This window comes from Bubalus bubalis, chromosome 7, assembly GCF_019923935.1.
Source record: "Bubalus bubalis isolate 160015118507 breed Murrah chromosome 7, NDDB_SH_1, whole genome shotgun sequence".
In the NCBI taxonomy this organism is placed as follows: domain Eukaryota; kingdom Metazoa; phylum Chordata; class Mammalia; order Artiodactyla; family Bovidae; genus Bubalus; species Bubalus bubalis.
In genome coordinates this window covers 107,471,391-107,497,726 of record NC_059163.1, presented here as the reverse complement: position 1 = coordinate 107,497,726, position 26,336 = coordinate 107,471,391, and the positions used below count along the sequence as shown (strand labels likewise).

General features: G+C 36.7%; 1 protein-coding gene and 1 non-coding gene across 2 annotated transcripts in view; both read left to right on the top strand.

Annotated features, from left to right (window-relative positions):
• Positions 1–4,908: 4,908 nt before the first annotated feature.
• On the top strand, positions 4,909–5,015 carry LOC112586328. The gene has a single exon (XR_003110788.1). It is a non-coding gene; the product is annotated as a U6 spliceosomal RNA (small nuclear RNA).
• A 9,003-nt stretch (positions 5,016–14,018) lies between these two features.
• Positions 14,019–26,336, top strand: part of GRID2 (glutamate ionotropic receptor delta type subunit 2) — a 1,609,032-nt gene continuing 1,596,714 nt past the window's right edge. The window contains exon 1 of the mRNA XM_025290706.3: positions 14,019–14,475. Coding sequence (XP_025146491.1) covers positions 14,388–14,475 — 88 coding nt within the window. The 5' untranslated portion in view covers positions 14,019–14,387. The remainder of the gene's footprint in view (positions 14,476–26,336) is intronic.

The following is a 26,336-nucleotide window of genomic DNA, read 5'->3' as shown; positions in this document are numbered from 1 at the left end:
CATCAGAACTAATGATTTTTTCTTAATATATGAAGAAATACTGTCCAAAAAGAAAATTTCATAACTGATACTGTTTGGTCATGATAAAAATATAGATCCAAATTCTAAGAAGAACAAATTATGCTTAATGCATAAAAGTATGATCTTTCAGGAAGGTTATAATATTTTTATACATTAGGTGTTTGATGACAAGGGGTTTTTAAATTGAGGTATGAAAAATCTTAAGCCTGTATAACTATGGAGAAATGAATATATGATCATAATTGAAAACATATATTCATTTGGTGATAATAAGCATGTAATAAGACATTTCCAAGTTGCCTAAATTCTCTATGTGATGTTTGTGAGTAGGGCAGACTGTGCTCCTTTAACTCAATAGTTACTTCCACAGGCCTGAAAACCTTGGCAAAGTTGTTTCAAAAGGTGTGTGGAGAATTTAATGACTTGAATTGCAATAACATTGGAATTTGGCTAACATTAACTTCCTTTTTTTCCCTGATAACTTTTGGGACTAGTACTCAATTAAAGTAGAAAAATAAATGTGAAATATTTATTCTTTGAGAACATATTAATATACTCAGTAAAGTTCTGAGAATTTTAAAACCTCTTTAATAAAAATTTTTCTTAAGTTGTTTTAACAGATGTTCATTTCTTTTGTTGTGGCTTTGTTTGGAAAATTGGGGAGGATAGTGATTGTTTCTAGAAAAATCAAATATTTTCAAAAAAATTCAATAGCCTTGTTGAAGTGCCTTTTCTAGTCAATTAAAGGTAAAAAGGTTGATCAGACTAAGTAAATATGGATGCTATCAATCAAGATTAGGGAAAGAAAATGATCAGTCATTGAAACTTATGTTAGAATCAATGTTTGTTGATCTTGTTGGAATGTGCCAGTTGTTCATTGGATAAACTTGACATTTTATTTATGCTCAAGCTTTTGATATATTACAGTGAAGAATAAGGCATGAGTTTTTATGCATTATATGCTATTTTTAAAGTCACTTTTTAATACTCTGCTTCCCCCCTAAGCATTGCTTTAGTTTTTCCCACAAGCTTTGATATTTTGTGTCTTCATTTTTATTCAATTCAAATGTTTTACAAGTTCTCTGTGTATTCCACTTTGATTTGGGGGCTATTTAGAAGTATTTTGTTAAACTTTCAAATATATTTAATAAGTTTAAATTTCAAATATGTTTTATTTTCCAAATGTCACTCTTCCATTGATTTCTACCATAATCTGCATGATTTTAATGCTTTAAATCTGTTGCAGTTTTCTTTATGGCTCAGAAAAGGTTCTTTATTAGTAAATCTTCTCTTGGCACTTGAAAATGTATATTTGGCAGTTATTAAGTGAAATTTATATAAATGTCAGTTAATTTGGTTGATACTGATGTTCAAGTCTTCTGTATGACTAACTTCTGTCTACTGCTTCTATTGATATGGATACAGCTGCACTGAATTTTAGAACTATAACTGTGGGCTCCTGGGCTTTTCTTTTTAGTTCTATTCGTTTAATATATTTTGAAGTACTGTTGTCAGATTCATACAAATTTGGCTTTGTTGTGCCTTCTTAAATATTTAATCCTGATTTTATCATGTAATATTATTTATCATTGGTTTATAGTCCTTGAAGTCTACATTTTCTGATATTAATAGAACCAATTCAGTTTTTTCATTAGTTTATATGATATAGTTTTTTCATTATTTTAACTTAGTTATAGTGATATATTAAAAGTGAGTTTCTTATACAAAGCATATGTCTTTAAAATTTTTGACTGTGTTGGATCTTCACTGCTGTTCAGGCTTTTCTCTAGTTCTGGTGAATGGTGTTACATTTCTGGTTTCAGTGTGCAGGCTTCTTGTGGAGGCTTCACTTAATGTAGAGCACAGGTGCTAGGGCATGTGGGCTTCAGCAGCTGTGGCCCGTGAGCTCAGTAAACATCACTGCCAGGCTCTAGAGCACAGGCTCAATAATTGTGGCACATGGGCTTAGTTTCCTCCATGGTAGGTGGGATCTTCCCGAATCGGGGATCAAGCCCATGTCTCTGGCATTGGCAGGCAGATTCTTTGCCACTGAGCCACCAGGAAAACCCTAGAAAGCATATGGTTGGGACTTGCCTGATGGTCAAGAATCCGGCTTGCAAAGCAGGGGACTTGGGTTCCATCCTTGGTTGGGGAACTAAGATCCTGCATGCCATGGGCCAACTAAGCCTGTGTGCTGCAACTAGAAAGCCTACATGATATGAGAAGACCCCTTGTGCTGCAAGTAAGATCTGATGCAACCAAATAAATAAACAAATGTTAAAAATAAAAGAAAGCATATAGTTTGGTCCTTTTTTTTGTTTAATACAATCTGACAATTTCAAACTTTATATTATCTGTAATTTAACCATTATCTCTATTTCTGGCTTGTTACCTATGGTGGTGGTGGTTTAGTCCCTAAGTTGTGTTTGACTCTTGTGAACCCATGGACTGTAGCCCTCCAGTTTCCTCTGTCCATGGGATTCTCCAGGCAAGAATACTGGAGTGGGTTGCCTTCCTTCTCCAGCGGATCTTCCCAAGCCAAGACTTGAATCTGTGTCTCCTGCATTTCAGGGAGATTCTTTACCAACTGAGCTACAAGGGAAGCCGCAAATTGTTAGCTATATCTATTTAAAAATTTTTATTTATTGCTTTTTGATTTACAGTATTATATTTATCACAGTATACCTTGAAGAAAATATCACATACCATGCTTTAATTTCCTCCTTCCTATGTTTTGTGCTATTTTTGTTTTACCTTTTGTTTCTACAATGCTTATAACTCTTTTCATACCCTGCTATCATTTTTACTTTAAAAACTCAATTGTCTTTACAGGGACTACAAAAGAGAAAAAAATGCATCTTTTATACTTATTCTATTTACTGTTCTTGTTCTTTTTTTCTTTCTATAAATCCAAATTTCATTCTGTATTATCTTCATCCTTATGATCTATCTCTGAAATTTCTTATAGTGGAGGTCTTATGAAAATTAATTACTAGTTTTGTTTCCTGAAGCATCTTTATTTCATATTCATTTTTGAAAGATATTTTGCTGTGTTTAGTGTTCTAATTGAAGAATTAATTTTTTTCTTTTAATACATTACTGATGTCACTCCATTGTCTTCTGGCTTACATAGTTTTAGATGGGAAGTATTTTATGATTCTTACTTTTGTTCCTCTGTATGCAATATTTATTTTCTTTTTTCTGCTTGCCTCCAACATTGGCTCTTAACTTTTTTCATAGCAATTTAATTATGATATGTTTCTCTATGTTTTGTACATCTTTAATACATTGGTTGGAGTTCTCTAAGATTCCTGGATCATTGGTTTATTGTCTTTCACTATATTTGGAAACTGATTCATGATCTTTTCTGGTATTTTTTCTTCTCCTTTCTCTTCATTTCCCTCCATAAATCAAAGTACACACATTATACCATATGATAGTGTCCCACAACTCAGGATGTTTTGCTCTACTTTTAAAAATTCGTTTTTCTTTTTATGTTTCATTTTGGATTTATATCAACCTAGTTTTAGTTTAAAATTTCTTCCTAAGATGTGTCAAGAGCATCACAGTAATCTTCATCTTTGGGGGGCATTTATTTGACTCATTTTAATAGTTTCTAATCTTTCTATTGAAGTTTTTCATCTGTTCATGGATGTTCTTCACTTTTACCACCACATCCTTTAATTAAAGTATAGTTTTTATAAAGCCCTTGACTGATAATTTAAACATTTTGATAACTGCTCAATCTGCTGCTGTTGAGTGATTTATCTCTGGAAAATGGCTTTCTTATTACAGTACTTTGCCGTATAATTTTAGAATGTATACTGAACAATGTCAACTGAAGAACAGTAGAGTCTGAGATCAAGAGTATTTATAGCTGGAGATGAATACAATTCTTTTTCTGTTACAATGGTAGCAAATGATTCAGTTGGGTTTGGGTTTTGTTGTTGACATTGTTGCCCTTCAAGTTCTTCAGTGAGGGACTGCCTAAATCATGTGCTTGGTGTGAGACCCATGGTGCTAGAACTTTTTTTATCAGTTTTTCTGCTTTAACCTCAGCTTTCAGAATGTGTTTAATGACTGAGAAACAATGGGTCTCTCTTCACATTCTTTTCTCTTTACGAGTGGTAATCATCTATTGCTATTACTCAGTTCTGGACTCATGGTAGGGGCAGGGAGTGGATTTTTGGTTTATCTGATGAAAGCTCAGTTGTAGACAGCATCTGTGTCCCTGAGGATCAGGAAGAGGGTTGTGGAATTATTCTTGTTTCTCTCATCTCAGTGACAGTCATATTTACACTTGTATTTGTAGAGGTTATTAAACAGATGAGATAATTTTGCTCCTCCTTGCTCCCAGCAATAGCACATCTCTGCTTTATACAGCACAGGATTGTGACTCGTAAAGTCTTTGTAGTCCAAACCCTAGTGGCAGACATTTTTAATTCTATCACTTTCCCAGAAGCAGTGATCTTTTCTTGATTTCTGAGGTCAGAAAGCAAAGCTCTTAACTCTTCCCCAGAAGCTGATGAGCTTTGCTTCTACACAAACATTGGATCTTTGCCTGGTCCCTGGTTAAAAGGCAGTTTGCTGTCCCTTCCTCAGCAGTGTAAAGCATTTTTCTTCCTAATGAGAAGAGCCCATGCAAATGCACCATATCTGGAGACTGTTCTGCCTTCACTATGCCTGCAGCAGCTATGGGGGTATTTCTGGTTTCCTGCCCTGCTCTCATTCCTTTCCATGAGCCCCTATGTAGATTCATAGAAAAGAGCTTATGAGTGAGTGCACACTGCCTGTGTCTGATGCCCCAGTTATTCTAAACTTTTATGCTGCTTCAAATTCATCCTTTAGGATTTCATTAAAATTTTTGATGATTTCTTCTTACCTGCAATGCTCACTTCTGGAGCACATATACTAAAATTGGAATGATACAGAGAAGATTAGCATGGCCCCAGAGCAGGGATGACATGCAAATTCATGAAGTGTTCCCTGTTTCTTTTTTTGGACTTCCCTGGTGGCTCAGACGGTAAAGCCTCTGACCCGGGTTCAATCCCTGGGTCGGGAAGATATCCTGGAGAAGAAATCGGCAACCCACTCCAATATTCTTGCCTGGAAAATCCCATGGATGGAGGAGTCTGATAGACTACAGTCAATGGGTCACAAAGAGTCAGACAGGGCTGAGAGACTTCACTTTCACACCTGCTACATCAAATATTTCCTCTGTGCTCTGTCAAAGTGAAGAAAGTTTGTGTCCTGTCTTACATTAGAGGAGCTCGCCACTTTTTGGAGCTTAGTTTACTTTGCTGTCTGACTGCCTCAATTTCTGATGGGTTCGAGGAAAGTTAAACTTTTATCAGTTCAGTGCTCATTCATGTCCGACTCTTTGCTACCCCATGGACTGCAGCACACCAGGCTCCCTGTCCATTACCAACTCCCAGAGCTTACTCAAACTCATGTCCATCAAGTCGGTGATGCCATCCAACCATCTCATCCTCTGTCATCCCCTTCTAATCCCGCATTCAATCTTTCTGAGCATCAGGATCTTTTCCAATGAGTCAGCTCTTCGCATCAGGTGGTCAAAGTATTGGAGTTTTAGCTTCAGCATCAGTCCTTCCAATGAATATTCAGGATTGATTTCCTTTAGGATTGACTGGTGTCATCTCCTCGCAGTCCAAGAGACTCTCAAGAGTCTTCTCCAACACCACCATTCAAAAGCATCAATTCTTCAGCACTCAGCTTTCTTTATAGTCCAACTCTCACATCCATACATGACCACTGGAAAAATCATAGCTTTAACTGTAAAGACCTTTGTTGGCAAAGTAATGTCTCTGCTTTTAATATACTGTCTAGGTTGGTCATAGCTTTTCTTCCAGAGAGAAAGCATATTTTAATTTTATGGCTGTAGTCAACATCTGCAGTGATTTTGGAGCCCAAGAAAATAAAGTCTGTCACTGTTTCAATCATCTCCTCATCTATTTGCCATGAAGTGATGGGATCAGATGCCATGATCTTAGTTTTCTGAATGTTGAATTTTAAGCCAATTTTTTCACACTCCTCTTACACTTTCATCAAGAGGCTCTTTAGTTCTTCTTTGCTTTCTGTTATATGAGTGGTGTCATCTGCGTATCTGAGGTTGTTGATATTTCTCCCGGCAATCTTGATTCCAGCTTATGCTTCATCCAGCCCGGCATTTCGCATGTTGTACTCTGCATATAAGTTAAATAAGCAGGGTGACAATATACAGAGACTTGACATACTCCTTTTCCGATTTGAAACCAGCCTTTTGTTCCATGTCCAGTTTTAACTTGCTTCTTGACCTGAATACAGATTTCCTAGGAGGCAGGTCAGGTGGTCTGATATTCCCATTCTTTAAGAATTTTCCACAGTTTATTGTGATCCACACAGTCAAAGGCTTTGGCATAGTCAGTAAAGCAGAAGTAGATGTTTTTCTGGAACTCTCTTGCTTTTTTGGTGATTCAATGAATGTTGGCAATTTGATCTCTAGTTCCTCTACATTTTTATAGATTATCCAATATTTTATTATTTTTAGGATGAGAGCAATGTTCTGCTTTGGCTTTGTACATCCTAAGCAGAAATGGAAATCTATGCAACATTTTAAAAATAAAATATGTTTATTGTTGAGGGATATATTTTCCTTCATCATAGAAGTTCAAAATAGACACTGGAAATTCCTATTATAGCACAAAACAGAATCACTCCCCAGATATGTAGGTAGGGATAAACCAAACTATAAATCTACAATCTGGCTAATATAGCCATCCACAAACAGAGGAGAAAAAAACCAAAAAATTATTTTTGAAAAAATAATATAACAGTACAACAAGGAATGTTCATTCTGTGCATAAAAGGGGGAAATTAACAGTTATATAAGTGTGAGATAGTCTGGGTTAAGTAAAAGTTAATAATTTTTTACCTAGAAACCTCATGTTTTTAATATGTTAATGTACACTCTAGATATCTAAAAAATATCTACTTAGTAGTTTTAATCTTATGTGGTTAGTAAATCTCATTCCCTACCAATAGAACAAAGAATTCCTTAGTACACAATGTAAGATATGCTAGTTCAGATACTTCTAACTTTGTAGGCATTGAATTTTTTGTAAGATTGCTTCACTTTTATGACCTTAATATTGTGTTTAATTCTTTATGTTCCAGTTCTATCTTGATGAAATTTCTTACAAAGTGATAAATCAGCATATTGTAAAAAAAAAAAAAAAGAAACAAAGTGTTGACAATATGACTCATTTTATATTAGGAAACTTTAGATGAATTCTATCATATTTAATACAAAATTTAATTTTATTCCCTTTGCATTCTCTTTAGTCATATCAACCATACTGTGAATGCTGTTGCTAAGTCACTACAGTCGTGTCTGACTCTGTGTGACCCCATAGAGGGAAGCCCACCAGGCTCCCCGTCCCTGGGATTCTCCAGGCAAGAACGCTGGAGTGGGTTGCCATTTCCTTCTCCAATGCATAAGAGTGAAAAGGTAAAGGGAAGTTGCTCATTTGTGTCCGACTCTTAGTGACCCCATGGACTGCAGCCTACCAGGCTCCTCCATCCATGGGATTTTCCAGGCAAGAGTACTGGAGTGGGGTGCCGTTGCCTTCTCCAATACTGTGAATAAGTCAAGTTAAATTGGGGCAGAATCATGTTTGGGCTTCTGTTGCTGAGATAATTTTTTATGTCATATCCCAAAAAACCCTTTCAAAATACCTTTGGTAATTTTTATACCAAGAGATAACCACTATTTGTGTTGTAAACGATGGGACTGGTAAATAGGTGAAATGATCTTACTAATAGACTACTTTGATACCTCAGTAATATGTTTATTCTACAATGAGTCAATATACTCATCTTATGCTGCCTGAATTATACTCCACAATATTTAAAATTTTTTATTTTATCATTTCACTTATGAGACAATTTATTTATTCATAATTAATTAAATATTTGGATTCACCATCAGTTTACAGGACCAACAAGGAATAATGGATTTATTATATCTGACTCTATACTGATTATGTACTCTACCAGTAAGAAGTGAAATGAAATGTTTAAAATGTAAACACTACTTTGAAGTAAAGCCTGTAAAGCCACTATGTGTGTGTGTAAATGACTGACTATTGACCAAACATTTGTTTCTCTATTTAAATTTTTGCCCATGATATCTGCTATAAAATATATTTTAGGCTAAAATGTACAGTTTTCTATCTGCAGCATATTGCACAAACATATTTTGTATCTTAGCTACTTCTGTGCCCAAGAAATAGTTTCAAAAGAAACCGTTAATTTCAGAATTAAAATGGTTAACCATGGGAAAATAAAAAATATGATTTTAAAGGGTCAGATAATTGATATTTATTATAGTTGACATCATGCATTTCTTTTTGCTTTTGACCTATTTGTTAGACATTTGTTTCAAATGATATGCCACACCAGAAGGATCAATCAGATAATTCATAGACAATTTCCATCTTCCATGGCCAAGTGAAATTTCTTAACTCAAGATGTATAAAATATTTTTTCTGTAGAAAAAAGATACAGCTAAATAAACCCCATTTTAAAACTTAACATTTACAGCAAAAATTTGAATGCTATATCACAGTGTTCTAATTATCCCTATCATAGGATTGACTGTCATATTATTAAAGATCATCCTATTGATGTTTAATTCTGAAGTAACTGATAAAATTTCAGAAGGCATGAATAAAGCAGAGATAAGAGCATGATAATAGATATTTACTATTTTTGTAAGCTATAGAAGAAATAAAACTTCAGAAAATCAAGTTACCAAAAAAAGGTCACTTAAAGTATCAAGTTTACTTAAATATAGTAATTTGATTAATATGGGTTAATTATACTCTGGTAAACTGTTAAGTATTGAGACATTTCAAAAAGTAAGCTGATTAAATCTACAACAAGCATGGCTGCCATCTTGTGGGGACAGGAAATAATGTAGTGAGGGGCCAATCTCAGTAAAGAACCTCTGTTGGCTTGTAAGTCATCATTTGACCTCCCTATACCAACTTCTTGGTATTTAATATTAATATTTCACTTTAAAATTCCATATCAACATCTAGACAGAACAGATAAAATGTCTAAAGTAAAAGAGGTCTACAAATATATATAACTGAACTCTTGTTACTAAAATTTCAACATCATGGCTAATGTATGGACAGTGGAAAAGTTATGAAATTCAAAGTTTTGACTTGAATTAACTTTAATAATAGATGAGTTTGATAGAGTGCTTATATTTTAAAAATTATCAAATAATCTAGTTGCAAAATTTGGTTGGAATTTGCATCACATTGAGTTAGAAGAAAATATGACATTGCTCTGGTAAAGCAGCTTTACAGATTTAGGGAAAGCTTTGAAAGGGAGGAAGGAATTAAGATATTAATGTGGAGGGAAGGAAAGAAAGAAAGAAGAAAGGTAGGAAGGAAGGGAGTGAGTGTCACCAATCACTAGTGTTATGGGTAAAACAGTTTGACAGAGTAGAAAGTGATGAGTCTTGCAAAGCTGAGCTAAAAATAAAAGAACATAGTATACCCAGTGTGAATATGTTATTATGGTATACAGGAATATGTGTAAGAATGATTTTCTTGAAGCATATTTAAAAGTAAAAAATGTGTTTTCTAAGTTCAAGTCCTTAAACAAATTACCAGTACAACTTCTAGGGCTAAGTTTCTCATCTTTTTCTAGAAAACCAGACACTGAATAATAGAGGCCTTAAGTTCCCATTGAGCTCCTAACTTCTTTGATCTACATAGTATAAAAGTTGCCTTTTCAGCCTCTCAAACAAACAAAAATTCCTTTTTCACTTCTGCAAATGAACAAGTCAATTATAATTTCACGGTCATAATTTATTACTACTTGCATAGTCAGTTATTGCTCTTATAGATTTTTTTCTTTCATATTTATGATAAAGTTACATGATACTTAGACATCTTTTGTGTGCCTATCTGTATTTATAATATTAATCATACACTTATGGTGAATTAGAAAGAAGGACCAAAAGGCATTATACTCCATTTATTTTCTATGGTATTCAAGTTAATTTTCTCCTAATTTTTAAGTACACTTCTCATACATTTACAGATTTTTATGCTAAAACAAAATAAACCTCTCAAGTAACTGAATATTATTGAACAGTTCTTTAAAAATGATTAATGTAAGTTGACTTACTGATGTTATAACATCCTATGAGCAGTTAATTTTTAAAGTTAAGATACTGGTATTTTTAGTATTTTTTTAAAAGTGAAAATGAAAAATTTGTATGTTCCCAGTATTTTCATTAAGTTGCTTTCTTTACACATAGTACATTGTAACAATTAAAGGAGATTGTAATTTCATGTCTCCTCAACAATAAATGAACAGTCCTCCAAAATTATGTTCTTCCATAAAAATCATTATATTTTGCATTTTAAAGTTGCTAAGATTATCGAGCATTTCTTCAAATTATTGATGTTCACATCACAACTAATGACTGAATGAAGTGACAGTCTTCACATAGAAACAATAAATTCATAAATCATAATTAAATTATATTTTTATTCCAAAAATTAATCATTGGTTATAAAACTCTAGTAAATGAAAGCTCTGTTTTTTTTTTCCAAAATGTTATAATGTCACAGTTTTGAATTTCAGTGCAGCAAACTACTTGTGTGATAACACATGAATTACAGCTAAGTTGCCTTTACTAGACTAACAAATAGACTTCATCAAAAACCTATATAAAAGTGGAGTCAAGGAATTTGTTAATTTTTCCCTCTAGAACTTAACATCTAATTTACAGATTAAAAGGCTGACTAAATATTAGATCATAATATGCAATTTTCTAAAATAGAGAATATAGCTAACATAAAAATTAAAAATGTGTTTAAACTAATATTCCACACAAAAATCTAGTAATTAGAACTCACTGGACACAGAAATTATTTGGATGGAGGATTTTAGAATGATGAAAATGTTTTCTTCCTAATACACTAGAACAGATTTCCAATAGAGAAGATTAGTATCAATTGTCTGTATTTAGCTACCTCCAGCAATGACATTTATTAAGCAAGGATGGGGCCAGCTAATGTTTTGTAGTTCCTCCTAGTTCTCTGATTCTAAGATACTAGAGTGTTTTTTCCATGTTAATAGTTACTTCACAATTTTTTCTTGGTTGGGCATATACTAACTCATCAATTTTTTAAAATGTCCTTGTGAGTAATAAAATATAATAGAAGAAAGCTATGGGGAGATATGTCCATTTTTCCAAAGACTTCATAATCTATAACAACAAAATATGATCCATGAAATTGAAACTGAACCCTTTAAAAAGTAAAATGATATCAACAAGATCAATAAAATCAATATTGAATCAATGTGTACTAATAGAAAAAAATAAAGGAATGATGAAAATTGATAGGAATATATCAGTGGTTTGAAGAAGGTGATGGCGCCCCACTCCAGTACTCTTGCCTGGAAAATCCCATGGATGGAGGAACCTGGTGGGCTGCAGTCCATGGGGTCACACAAAGTCGGACACGACTGAGCGACTTCACTTTCACTTTCATGCATTGGAGAAGGAAATGGCAACCTACTCCAGTGTTCTTGCCTAGAGAATCCCAGGGACGGGAGAGCCTGGTGGGCTGCTGTCTATGGGGTCGCACAGAGTCGGACACGACTGAAGTGACTTAGCAGCAGCAGCAGCAATCAGTGGTTGCTTCTTAGAAGCACTGATTTATGCCTAATTCAGAAGGCAGTGATGAATTTCAAGTAAACCAAGGGGCTCTATGTAAAATGATGTGACTAAAATATGAATAAGCTATGGTCCTCACGCTCAAGGTGTCAGTGGTGTAGCTCAGAATTTGTCCCGACTCTAATACAAAAGTAGAGTGTGCTGTGAAAACACAGAAGGAGGATGAGTTTATTCCGTATGATGTTGTTTAGTCTCTAAGTCACGCAGGACTGTTTTACAACCACATGGACTGTAACCCAGCTGCCTTCTATGTCCATGGAATTTCCCAGGCAAGAATACTGGAATGGGTGGCCATTTCCTTCTCCAGGGGATCTTTCCAACCAACAGATTGAAACCAATTCTCCTCCATTACAGGCAGATTCTTTATAGCTGAGCTGCCAGAGAACCCATTTATTCCATATGATTCCCATGTTAAAGGACTGGATATGACTTCATGGGTAAAATTTGAACTAAGCCCTTGAAGTGGCTGAGGAGAGTCGTTGGGGGGCTGAATAGGTGCCTTTCAACAGAATTGTTAACCTAAGTAACAATATGGTAGCACATTTCCCAGAATGTTCAGTTAAAAAATACACAACGTGAACGAAAGAAACCATCTCACAGAGGTGATGATACACAATTATGTTTGGTGAAATAATAGCCTAATACACCAGACTAGAAAGAAGTGCTCAAGTGAGAGTGTAAAAAGAAGAGATTTGCCAAATTTGGAGACAAGAGAGGGCTCCAAAGGTTGAGGAGTTTGATATCCATAAATGCCAAGTAGCAACATTCCCCAAAGATTCCAATTATAATTGAAATATTAGGCCTGTTTATACCTGGCCTCAACTACTCACTTGGTTTCGTTAACACATCTCCAGTCTGAAATGAGGCCAGACTGGATACAAGTTAACCATTAGAAGAAAGGAAGTCACAATCCTCAGGATTTTAAGGAGAATGCTTGCAGAAAATCCTTTCATGCTGGTACTGGGAGGCTGTCATTCAGTACTTTCTCAGCTCTTTCCATGGAGAAGCAACCAACTTCCTCATTCTGCATTAATATACAAGGTCTGTGGCGAGCTAGCTAATGTAATGTTTTTATCAAATGTTTCACTGAAACATGCATTTCTGTTTCACGTAATTGTTAAATTTTTAAAATGTCAAGATCTTCTTTATCTTTTTTCTATCCCGACTGCCTAAAAAATACTCTGGAGACAGAAAAAAAAAAAAAAACCACTGTATGAAAGGTAATTAGCACGCCCTCTCCTTTCATATATATATAAATATATATATATATATATATATAACTTTATAATTGAAATCTCATTAAAAGCTTTCTAGGTCTCCTTTTCCCTTAGTGACCAGGTGTCCCTAATTTGTTTTTAACCGATGTGACTAATTCCAGGCAAAGACTAGAAAAAGTCTGATACCTGTTGGAGAATTGCAATAACAAGGTTAAATAAGTGGGGTGGCTTTTTTAGGTTGGCTTTAACCTCCTTAAGGAAAAAAAAAAAAAAAAGCTTTCAACGTCTTTTCTCTTCGAGTCCTGCCTTTTTCTCAGTCCCGGTTGAAGATTCCAAGGGAAATGAGAGCACTATTTTGTTTCTCCCTTGTATTGCAGATAGGGGGAGGAGGTGGTTATTAGAGAGAAGCTCTTCCTCTCTCGGTTTTCCCCTCTCTCCGCCTGATAGCACCGCTCTCTCGCGGGCTCGCTCGTTCTCCTAGGTGATCCATTTCTAGGCAACGTGGGTCTAGCGTTGAAGCTGCCAGGCTCGCTCCTTGCTCGCTTCCTGCATCCCGCCAGGCGAACCGCTCCAAAAGCATCCTGCAGCCCGCGGCGGCTTCCCTCCTCCGGCCCGGCCCCGCTGCTCGCACCCGGCACAACTCCCCCGCCACCGCGCCCCAGCGAACCGGCTCCGCGGGCCCGCCTCGCCGAACTCCGCTCCCGCCTCGCGCAGAAAGGGGATTTTCTCTGCATTACTATCTGCATTACCTTGAAGTTCACTTTTACTACCCCTCTTGGAGAGGGTTTTTTCCCCTCCCTACTGGAATCTGGCTGTTCCGCTCGGAATCTCCTAATCTTGCCACTTAGATTTTATTTTGGCAGCGAAGACCGGCGATTCTCCGCGGGCCGTTGGGGCGGGGGGGAGGGGGGCTTTTTCGGTGGGGGGAGGGGGAGGGGAACATCCGGCGTGAGGCGGGGGGTTGGGGGGGTGGTCTGTTGGAAGTTGCGGCGTAGCTGGGACCGGAGACCCGCGGCCCCGGCGCAGCGATGGGGATGGTCTGAGCTCCAGCCTCTCCCCCTTGCCCGAGAACAACGAGGCTGGATACATTTTAAAAAAGCCAAACTGCAAACAACTCTGGCGATGCCAAAATTCCCCTCCAAGTGACACGGCTTCGCGAAGGAGGTTTCCTCAGGCTGGGCTCTTTCTGGTACTCTCTCTGCCTTCCTCAGCGACGATTAAAAGCTTTGGTCTGGTTATAGGAATTTAGGGGGGAAAAAAAGGAAAAGAAAAAGAAAAAGCTTGTGCTAAACTATCGTGACCTCAAACTCTTTGGACTTTTATATATTTATTTTTAACACTGAAAGAAAATCCATCCTAAAAGAGAATCAGCCTAGGAGGAGATGGAAGTTTTCCCCTGGCTCTTGGTTTTGTCCGTCTGGTGGTCTCGAACCTGGGACTCGGCAAATGCGGATTCGATCATTCACATCGGTAAGAAAGGGCTGGTGCTGCCCGTGGGTACTTTGACCGTTTGGTTTCGCAGACGTTTTCCCTTTGCTTCCCCCTCTCCGCCCTCTGTGTGGCTCGTTGGCGGTGGCTTCGGTTCATTGCCCCTTCCCGCTACCCTTCCCTCACACTTGTGCAGTTTTCTGGAAGGATGTGGATGCTGAACCTGGACTTGTGCTGTTGTTTCGCGGTGAATCCTGGAGCGTGGGCTGGATGCGTGGGGTCTCAATTTACCTCAGCGTGCGTGTGTGCCGGGGAGCGCTGGGGGCTTCTAAATGTGTGAGGAAAGGAAGTTTCATCGACTCTACCTTCCATATTCTTTCCCGGATGTATATTTGCTCCATTAAAAAAAAAAAAAAATATATATATGTATATCTTTGGGGGGAACAGAGAGTCATCTGCGAAGCGAAAAGAGCTGGGGTGGGAGATGGGGGTGGGAGATGGGGGTGGGCGGTGGGGGTGGGCGAGAGCTCCCTTCGGATCGAACAGGTGGTTTTGCAACGTGAGCGGGCCGCGTTCGCCGCAGCGCGTGCGGCGGTGACGGGGTGCTGGCGGCGCCCCCAGCCTCCTGCTCTTCTTGCTGTCCTCTCGGCTTTGCGGTACTCGCGTCGAGTCGCCGCCACCGTGACGGGAGGGGCCGGCGGCCGTGTCGCCGAGGACCGGGAGCCGCGCACCTCGGTGCCCGGCTCGCGCTCGCCGGCCCTGGCCTCCGGCGCCGGGGGAAAAGCGGGAGCAGAGGCGCGCGGGCTGCCCTCGTGGGCAGCCTCGCAGACACCTGCCTCGCCTCGCTGTCAACTCGCGAGTTGCAGCGCTAGGCCGAGAGCAAAGGCGCTGGGGCTCGGGGTGGCCTGACTCCGGGAAGGACGCCGAGCCGGCTTGGAGATGCTTGTGGCCCCACCTATTGGCAACCAGACGGGCCGGGACTGGCCGCGGCGGGCGCTGGCGCGGGGGCGGGCGCGGGTGGGGGCTGCGCGTCATTATCATGCACCGCGCTCGCGGCTTCAGGCTCCAACTCTTCTCACTTGCTAATCCGTGAGAGCTGAACGGAGACGGGCTCTTGCAGCCTTCTCTACGTTAATGCGATGATTTCCTTTTCGGAAATTCGCGTCCGCGGGCCAGCGAGGTTCATTTACTGCGCTGAGGAGAGGCCCCTCTTGGGGAATTTTTCTGGGCACAAGACTTTTATCTGTCCACACGGTTTGATGGTCTGCAAATTGAGGCGACAGATGGGTCGCAGCATCTCCCCATTCCGTCCCCCTGCCCCTCCCCCGAGCAACAAACACAGACACGCACGCGCGCGCGCATACCCCTTCTTCCTCCCAACACACACACACACACACACACACTCACACTTACGTTCTGAAAGGGGAACCTAGTGCAGGTGGAGGTTGTGTGTGCCCTAGCCAGGGATTTCTGGTGTGTGAACCCGCGGAGGCCAGCCTCAGCTCCAGGGGGCTCCCTCTCTTGGTCTCAGAGGCTGTCATTGTAAACATGTCTGCCATTCTCTATCGTTTATATCAATAGAACCATATAGGTTCCTGTGCGAGGAGTAGTAAGGTCAGGGTTCAGAAAACCTTGTACGTAGTCATTTAGTAAATTAATCACTAGATAGCTTGCCTACTAGATCACATTTTGCCTGGGGGCAACAGTGCCTGTGGGTTCAGAACTTTTCAGGGAGAAATTGTGGCCTCATTGAGAGGTTCAGTAATGTTATGATAAGAGTTCAGAAATGACGTATCCTCTGTTAAAGAAATGACGTACATTTAATTTATATCCAGTTGTAAATGACTGAAGCAGGAATACAGATTTATATTATCACAGTACCTTTACATTCACATTGTGTTTCGGAGTTTCTGCCTTATGGTCCTCATTGCTCAGAAGCGAGGGTGTGGGTAAATGCTTATTTTATTGCTTATTCAGTGGTCTACACAATAAGTACTTTACTTGCAAACACCTGCAGCTGTTACTGTCCTCTACCAGATAAATACTATCTTGCATTGCAGTCTGGGTATTTGTTTCAAAATAGAACACAACTATTGTATTTTTTCCTTTGAGTTCTATCAGTCAGTATGACATGGCTTACTTATTTATAACCTGACCTGCCACCCCAAGTCCGTGTACAAATTAGGGATTTCTTTAGAAAGCTGATTGTATGCATTAAATGTATATATTGATACTACTGAAATAAATATTTAATTCTCAGATAATTTGACTTGAATTCATTTAGTACATTACACAAGAGAATTACCTTCTTTATAGACTACCTAATATTGTCATGAAACTAGCAAATTGACGGTTGTTTCAGATGCTTCATATCTTTTATAACATACTGAAAAATTTTACCTCCCAAATTAAAAAAAAATGATCAAGTGTAATTTATGTTCACGTCAGAGGTTAAAATCCTCTTTCTCTTCCACCCCCATCCTAGCTAAACTATAATGAATTAAAAACTGAGTAGCTATGTCAAAATTTTTAAAGTATCAGTTAATAGTCTTTGGATCAGTTTACTACTTGGTTGAGTAGGAAAAGATAATTATCTTTAGGGGGTAGTCTTCATTTAAGTATTTAATTGTGAGAAATATACTTATGGCAAACATATTTTAGGACTAAAGGGATAAAAGTGATGAAACTGGAGGGGAAGTGAATATTTCAACTCTATAGATATAAAGAGATATGCAGAAATGAAAGGTTTTCACAGCCTCATGTGATGTGTTCTGGTAGAAAGTAGCTGCAATATGTAGTTCAGGCGAGCTGGAAAGATAAAAAGACACTGCTCTAATAGGTTCTTTAAATATTGAATCTTTTTGGTATTGAACCAAAGTGTATGTATGAAAACCGTCTCTTCTTCCTCTTTGTTTTTATTTCATGCAGGTATTTTTTAATAAAATCAATTGTATATTTTAAATTCATATGTTTTTGAGCACATTAGTTGACTGCAATGATGAGATATAATGGTTAAACTCTAATAACTTAAATGAAAATGTATTTATTAGTCAAAATGAACTAATGTAATTACTTTGAATTTCTGTTAAATCATATTTTAAAGATAATTGATAATTAGAATATTCTTGTTTCATACACATGTACATGCAATACATGCACAGTGTTTGGAAATAAATCACCTCAGTTGTGATCTTCTTTGCCCCTCCCACAAGGAAAGGTCTTTTGACGTATAAAAACTGTGCAATTTTGAATTATGCTTCTACTTTGAGCTTGTGCATTGATTGAGTAATTTCATCAGACTCACATTACTTGATTGCTTAGAAGTTTCCTAATGATCTGCATTCTGTAGGAAGAACCAAAAAGTCGTGAGTGGAATGGCAATGATATTGTGTTTTATGAGGCTATTCAAAAGTCGCTCTGATTTATGTAGCTAGAAAGCTCCAAAGTCTTTGAGATTAGCCACGCTGACTGCTATTTTCTTCATACATCAGTCGTCCCACACTCTTTACTCCCTAAACACAACAGGGGTTTAGAGCACTGCTTTAATTAAGCGGGGATTAGGTGGCATTTCCAGTCAACCGCACAGTTTGTGTCTTGCTTCATATCTAATACAGAGGATCTCATGTTTTAACAGTTTAATGTGTGCTCATTTCTTATCTGGTTCCTGTGCCCACAGAACTGATTGAGATGAGCCATCCTCAGTTACATCTCTCTACAAGGAATCACTCAAACAGTGTACTTATTCATATATTACAAAAACCACAAGCATATTTTTATTGTTATCGGTCATGGTAAAATACCTTATGCCAACAGGGAATATAAATAAAGCACTTATGCATGTTTTTCTCATAAGCAAATGATACTTTGTCCTCTGAGACCATAATCATCAACTATGACATGTTGAGAAGCCTAAGACAATTCACAGAATGTTTTCATCATGAGAAAGTTTAAAGTACAAAACTGATGGGTGAATAAAATGTGTTACCACATTATAAACATTATAAATATAATTGATGGCAAGTTTAAAGCATTAATTTTCATTACTGCTGCACTGAGGACAATTTTATCAAATAGAAAATGTTGTGGCATTTCCAGAAGTTGTACTGTGTCTTCTGTCAAATTGTTTTTTTTTTTTTTCAACTCTTCACATGATTTGCATTGGTTAATGACAGCCTTCAGGAGTCATCAAGAACTCCCTACTGTATAAGACATTTCAGTAATTTAAGTTATCCTTTTATGATTTACAATAGTTGTTTGCTCCCTAAGTTATAGATAAGTTATACAGTAAACTTCTAGAGAGTATTAAGAAGTAGCTTCTGGATATAAAATTGGGGTATACTTTATAATGTATACTTTTTTGTATCAATAATACAGTTATTTGAAGTGCAATTCAGATGTGCATTAAGTTGGACAGTGTTATTAATCAACAATATCAACTGTGACATGATTAATAAGCCATTACACTGAGGACCTTTGCTTTCTACTCCAAGTGAAATGTACATCTGATAAGTAGCTCCTATAAATTTTAATTCAAATATGAATAAAAATCAAGATCATTAACTTTCAACTTAACAATATAAACCAGTTGAGGTTATTAAGAGTAATGGAAGGTGCATTATATTTAATTCTAACCGCTAAGGCTCAGTTCACCATACTGCAAGTTTATCTCAAAAATATATAATTTTAAAACCACATTTTAATGCAGAAGATGGTTTTCCTTCACTTGCACGCAATACTTTAGTATTAAAAAGTGAAGTATTTGGTGCTACTATTAGATTTTCATGATATTTCAGACAATAGCATATTGGTGAGTAGTGATATTTAGGTTGACTACAAATATAGTGTTTATTAGAAGTTACATTTGTGGCCCTATAAAGATAATTTTGCCATTAGGTGTCACTGCATTCTGAGCTGTTCCTTTGTAGTCCTACTTGAAAATCACATGAATTATTTTTCTTTTTTAATTTTAGGGAAAAGATGCCATTTAATTAGGATTGTGATACTCTAAGATACAGATGGTCTTTATTTTCAAACGAGAAAAAGAAATGCTGTCCCCGACTCTTGTAAGAATTTAATTCTAGGACATATCAACATTCTATATTCTCTAGATTCGATTGCTGGATTTAGTGGTGTAAATTTTTCACAAAATTAAAATACAGCAGAAATATACTCTTACACTTGTACTATCTATGGAAAAACTAAAATTCCAAATAGTATGTAAATACACATAATAGTGCTGGTCTAAACAGACATTATGGCAACCCACTCCAGTACTCTTGCCTGGAAAATTCCACAGAGAGAGAAGCCTTGGTAGACTACAGTCCATGGGATCACAAAAAGTCGGACATGACTGAGCAACTTCACTTCACTTCTTCAAACAGACATTAGTAACTGGTTAACTAGGGAACATTTTGGGTCCCAAACTGATTGATGTTTGTAACATGAAACACATACAGAGCTGTGAAAAAGAAAAAGGGCACAAATATAAATATGTTTACAAATGTCAGCCATTGAATTTTGTGAATGATCATGTATATTTTCAGATAAGTTTGGCATGGGAAATATGAAGTTTTATGTATTATATCAGTTTCTTCCACACACATACCACCACAACTACCACCACCACAAGCACCATCAGGTTTGTGTGCTAATATGAAACCAGTGTCTATTATCAAGTAGAAATTTTCCTGTTTATTTGACTTGTTTAAGAGGCAAAAATCTTTCTTTTGGCATATCCTATTATAAGACTAATGGAGAATGAAACTAAGGTCAACTTTGACCTGATATATTAGTTTTAATGTTGGCAAATCACATAATTAGAGAATGGAATACTGGGTTAAATGAATGAACAGTTTATCATATTATGTTAGACCTTGCCCTGTGCCAATATTTAATAAACTAGTTGGAATAATATATTATTAAAATTCATAGTAAAAAATGATCAGATGGATATCTGAAGGATAAGGGAAAAAAAACGAGAGTAATTCTGGGATTGGTTATTAAGAAGGCATCTGTGAAGTTAGGTCATTTCAATTTGGTGAATTTTAGCATTTGGATGTGGACAGAAATTTTAGAAAATGTGAAAAAAAACCGAAGGAGGATATAAGACAGTAAACAGTGTTCTGGATTAGAATTTTGAGTGTTTAGGGTCAAGTACCAATTTTACCAATAACTTATTGAACTATATTGGGAAGCTATTTATTTTATTTAGTCCTTATTTTTATTAACCCTAAAACAAGCTTTAGATTAATGTTCATTTAAGCTCTACAATTACATGACCTAAAATGAAGACAAATTCCTATATTTCAGAAGAGATACAGTCAAGTATGGTTCAAACAGCCATTTTTAATAGGTTTAGAGTGAATTAAAAAAAAAATACAAGGGGAACAGGTGGAACACAGAACCTTAAACCTTCAAATTAAGGACCCCATAATATGAAGATGACTTCCCTGGTGGCTCAGAAGGTAAAGCGTCTGCCTAGAATGCGGAAGACCCAGGTTCAATCCCTGGGTCGGGAAGGTCCCCTGGAGAAGGAAATGGCAATCCACTCCAGTATTCTTGCCTGGGAAATCCCATAGATGGAGGAGCCTGGCAGGCTACAATCCATAGGGTCGCAAAGAGTCAGACATGGCTGAGCAACTTCACTTTCACTTTTAATATGAAGATATTTTTGGTATGAACAAGAATTATTGTATATTTGTTAATCAGATATTCTAGATAACTTCAGTATCAGAAGGGAGAGCTGGGTTTGTTTCCTTTTTTTTTTAAATTTAATTTAATTTAATTTTTTAACTTTACAATATTGTATTGGTTTTGCCATATATCAAAATGAATCCGCCACAGGTATACATGTGCTCCCCATCCTGAACCCCCCTCCCTCCTCCCACCCCATACCATCCCTCTGGGTCGTCCCAGTGCACCAGCCCCAAGCATCCAGTATCGTGCATCGAACCTGGACTGGCGACTCATTTCATATATGATACTCTACATGTTTCAATGCCATTCTCCCAAATCATCCCACCCTCTCCCTCTCCCACAGAGTCGAAAAGACTGTTCTATACATCAGTGTCTCGTTTGCTGTCTCGTATACAGGGTTATTGTTACCATCTTTCTAAATTCCATATATATGCATTAGTATACTGTATTGGTGTTTTTCTTCTTTTTTTTTTTCTTTTTTCTTTTTCCAATTTAATTTAATTTAATTTTTTTAAATTTTATTTTATTTTTAAACTTTACAAAATTGTATTAGTTTTGCCAAATATTTTACATTTTGTGTTTGTTTTCTCTAGGGTTAGTATTTAGATGTTACATACAGTGCTAGTGTATCCCACAATACTAGTGTACTTTCAGGATGACTGGGGGAGTGAGTAGTCATGTTCTAACCAGCAGGGACTACAGAAGCCCTTAGAATTTACCAAGTCGAAGTGCATCAGGAATATTAGAATGCATTTGGCACCACTCACAAATGTAGTGTATAAAAGAAACAGCCAGTGTTTCTTCAGTGTTCTTCATTGTTTTGGATTCCTGCCCCAGGTATTCCTGCTTTTACCCTACTGTTGTTCATGAAATGGTTGTCAGTGTGAAGCTGAGGCTGGGTTTACTCATTGAAAGCCTTCCTGAGTGAATAGAAGGAAGCCAGAGGCAAGCACAAGGAGCTCACAAAAAGCCTCCCTGTGTGTTAAACATTTTAAAATCACTCTGTAATCAAGATCCTTATTAACAGATATTTTTATTCATGAAAAAAGATCGTTATTAATTTTATTAAAACAATTGTAAAATTTTTTTCATTCCCAGATAATGCAGAGTAGTTTTTAAAATAATAATTTTATTGCTCTGAATTTTATTTTATTGCTCCTAATACTTGATTTTTCCCAAGTAATCTTGAAAAGGTGATTGCTTCATTATCAGAATCATTATAATTCTTTAAGTTAGTTCCCTAAACCCACAGGGTAAGGTATATATTATTATCAATATGCCGTATGTATGCTCTTTGGGAGAATAGTATATCATCCAACAGACATTTATTCTGGACCTGTTCTCTATGAAGTACTGTTTTTTAGGTCCTGGATTTAAAATGTCGAACAAGTAAACTAATATGCCCTTGTATTTAGGTAATTGCACTCTCATGGGGGTAGCAGCCAGATAAATAAGGAAATACATGTTATAATGTCAGGTAGTGATAAATGCTTTTAAGAACAATGAAGGAATGGCACTGTATTTTGAGTAGGGTGGTCTGGTAAGACCTCCTGAAGAGATGATTATTGGAGCAGAGACATGATTCCAAAAAAGGAAATTAGCCATGTGGGTATCTGATGAAAAAGGATTTCAGCCAGAGGGCATAGCAAAGGCAACTGCCCTGAGATAAGACACTAAGGAATCTGCTTAATTCATTTAAGGAACATCTTAAAAGTCAGTGTGAAACAAACGTGTAGAGAGCAAAGCAGAAAGTAGAAGGAAATAAGTCTAAGAGGCAAATTGGGAAGATCCTATCATAGCTTATAAGTCATGATATGGTATTTAGATCTGAGTATATAGGATGCCCTCTGGAGAGTTGAGATCAAACACATGCTATGTAATACTTTGTGTTTTAGAAAGATAAGTGTATCTGCTTGGTTGAACTGATTGAAGTAGTCATAGGAACATTATTATGTACTACCATTTGACAGTACTCAATTGAACTGTTCTAATAGTTGGTTGCTGAGTTAGTTGAGCAGTTTAAGATTGTGGATGTATTTTGAAGTTTATAAAAGAAATAGGATTTTCCAATGAAACATGCTGGGAGAAATCCAGAGACAATAATGAGGTTTCTGAAGTATTTTACTAAGCAAGCAGGTGACTAAAATTGCAAACATGGGGCAATGGGTAAGTTTTAGATAAAAGTCAAAATTTACATTTATTATATTTGATATTTCTATTAGATATCAAATTTGAGAATTTAAGTTGGTAATTGATTATATTAGTCTAGAATTTCGGGGGGAAGTTAGGAATTCAAGCTGCACATTAAGAATTCATCATTACAGACATGATCTTTAAAGCAATGGGAGAGGATAGCACACTTAAGGAATAATTATGCAAAAAGAAGAGGTCCAAGATTATATACCAAAGGGTGTTCCAAAATGTAGAGGTCAGGGTGAGAATCTAGGAGAAGAGAAAGATGTGTGACCTGTGAGTTAAGAAGAAAGCTAGGAGTATGGTGTGTTCTGTAAGCCAAGTGAGGAAAGTATTTCAAGGAGAAAACCAGAAATTCTGTCAAATTTTATGGATGAAAACTGAAACTTGACTACTGGGTTTAGAAATGTTGAGGACAAAAGTGACTTTGACAAAATTGCTTTCAGTGCACTGAAGTGACAACATACAGATTGGCAAGGAATCAAAGACTTAATGGGACTTGAGGAGTTCTATGAGCTTTGTTGGGGACAAAAGGGTATGGTGTAGGTGGGAATATGAGGTAAAGGGAAGATTTTGTTTTTCATGATCAGAGTTTGGATAGTTAGTAATTTTTTTAAAGTTTAAATCATAAGAGAATTTTCAGTAAGAGGATTCAAAATAAAATGTTCATTTTAATTCAGTCCTATTGGATTCTTGAATTTAGATAACACATGTTCAAATAGCATTGTGTTTTTGTTTTTGATTGTTGTTTATGTTTTTTGTTTAGTTTTTGTAATCTCTGGTCAAGTGATACTGGGCCAATGCCAGTGGATTTAGACAAAGAAACTTATATTAATATGTCGTCTCTGAAACAGAATCAGTTGTTCTGCAGTTTTGCTTCATGTAGTTTCCCATATTAGCACTCAAATTTAGACAAAAAATTTTTACCTGAAATTATGAATGTATTATATTTTATGGAGTATTGATATACCATTACAAGTAGAATCAACATTTAGTATTTTAGTATTTGCTAATTTTAGGGACACACCATATTCCTATATAAATGGCATTAAAATAACATTAAGATAGCATAAAAGCCTCTCATTATAATAGACACATTTGAATTGAATAAAAGTTTCCTCTAAGTAAATTTTATTATGCATTCAATTTACTTAAATCAGTTTGGAACCATTATTGAGTGTAGTTTTTTCAAAAGGCAGTACATATTGCCATATAGAATTTAAATAGATAAATTCATATGATATTAATTTTCAGTAACACATTTAAATATTTCCTTTTATGGAACTTTCACTTCTATTTGTGCTATACCATAGCTGATAGATCTTTAGTCATAGGTGAAAATGAGGAAAGAAAATGTTGCACATTTTCTAACCTCAGAATTCAGCCTTCTGAAAATGAATCTGAGTTCTTTTACTGGTCTCCTACTAATATACATAAGTTATGTATTGATTTTTTAGCTAAAATAAGAATATTTGTATTAAAATAATGCCAATAACAGATACATTTTATTTTTCTGTGTTCTTTGTCATTTACAGTGGTATCTCCTCTATAAAAACATTTGTCTTACGGAAACAATGTAATGTTTGTTTCTGGTTTACTTTCTTGGTTACGGAAACACATGTTTGTTTCTGCTTGGTTACATCTATTGATGTATAAGCATAGAATACATGAACGGTGAGGGCATAGGAGTCCTGTGGTTTGGGCACAGCAATGACTGATAAAGAAGGCAAGCTGTGTTATGGCTGGAGCTGAGGAACATGATTAATGAAGTATATAACATCAAAAGATATTTTAAAATTGTTAATTCTTGCCTTCCTGGGTGGTGAAATATAATCATTTGAAAGAAATGCTTAACAGATTTAAATTCACATTTAACTTGGAATGAGCCCCTAAAATTGGTGATGTGCTTAGTATACTTAACCTTGACATCATTAAAATGACAGGCCCCACCAGGAGCACGTTTTAGATGGGCTTATTATCTTAAAAACCGTAGGGTAGGTAATACCTTTGGAACTAAACTGGGACAAGAGAGTTCTATTGTTCTGTGGCATGTAGTTCATGGTGAATTGAAATCTGGAAGACTGATTCTTCCTTCTATAATTTCTGCAATCTGACAACCAACACAATTATGTTAGTGGTGTAGTGGCAATTACTATCTTGCTCTTCAGCCCAGATTTCTTCTTTGCTACTTCTTTGAAGGTGGTAACAGAAAATAGGGAATTTTCTTCTTAGAAATACCAGCAACTCTCAGCATAGCCCAAGGGAGGCATGCCCTTTATAAAAACCATTATAAATTTCTACTTTAAAAAAATTGTGAAAAAAAAAAAAAAAATTAACAAGTCATTAGTGTGGAAGGTGACTCATGCCCAGACTTGAGAGGGATTACTCTTTGGTTTCCTGGTGGTGCAGTTGTGTTGGGTTTTGCACATTTTTTTATAATTCATTATTTTCAAGCAGAGAAATCATGATCTACATCCTCATATTCTATTTGCAGAAAAAAACATTTTAAATGTTAGATGAAAACCATGTGAATTTTTTGATTCAGTGCTTACTGAACACCTATTGTGTACACAGTTCAATATGTATTCATAGAAGACCTGGGCTTCCTGGTGGCTCAGATGGTAAAAAATCTGCCTGCAATGTGGGAGACCTGGGTTCTATCCCTGGGTCGGGAAGATCCCCTGGAGAGGGAAATGGCAACCCACTCCAGTATTCTTGCCTGGAGAATCCTATGGACAGAGGAACCTGGCAGGCTACAGACCGTAGGGTTGCCAAGAGTTGTACACGACTAAGCCACTAATACACACACATAAGACATGCTTCCCATCCTTTAAGAATTTTGAAGTATATGTGCTTTCTGAGATAATACTTTGGAGACTGAATGTATAGCAATTTAGGACTCACTGGATGACTGTGGTCTGTTATGGCACTGGAATATGTGATAATTTACTAAATGCCACCATTATGTTGCCCTTAAGTTGCCATAAAGCAAACATATATTTCAGAAAAAATAT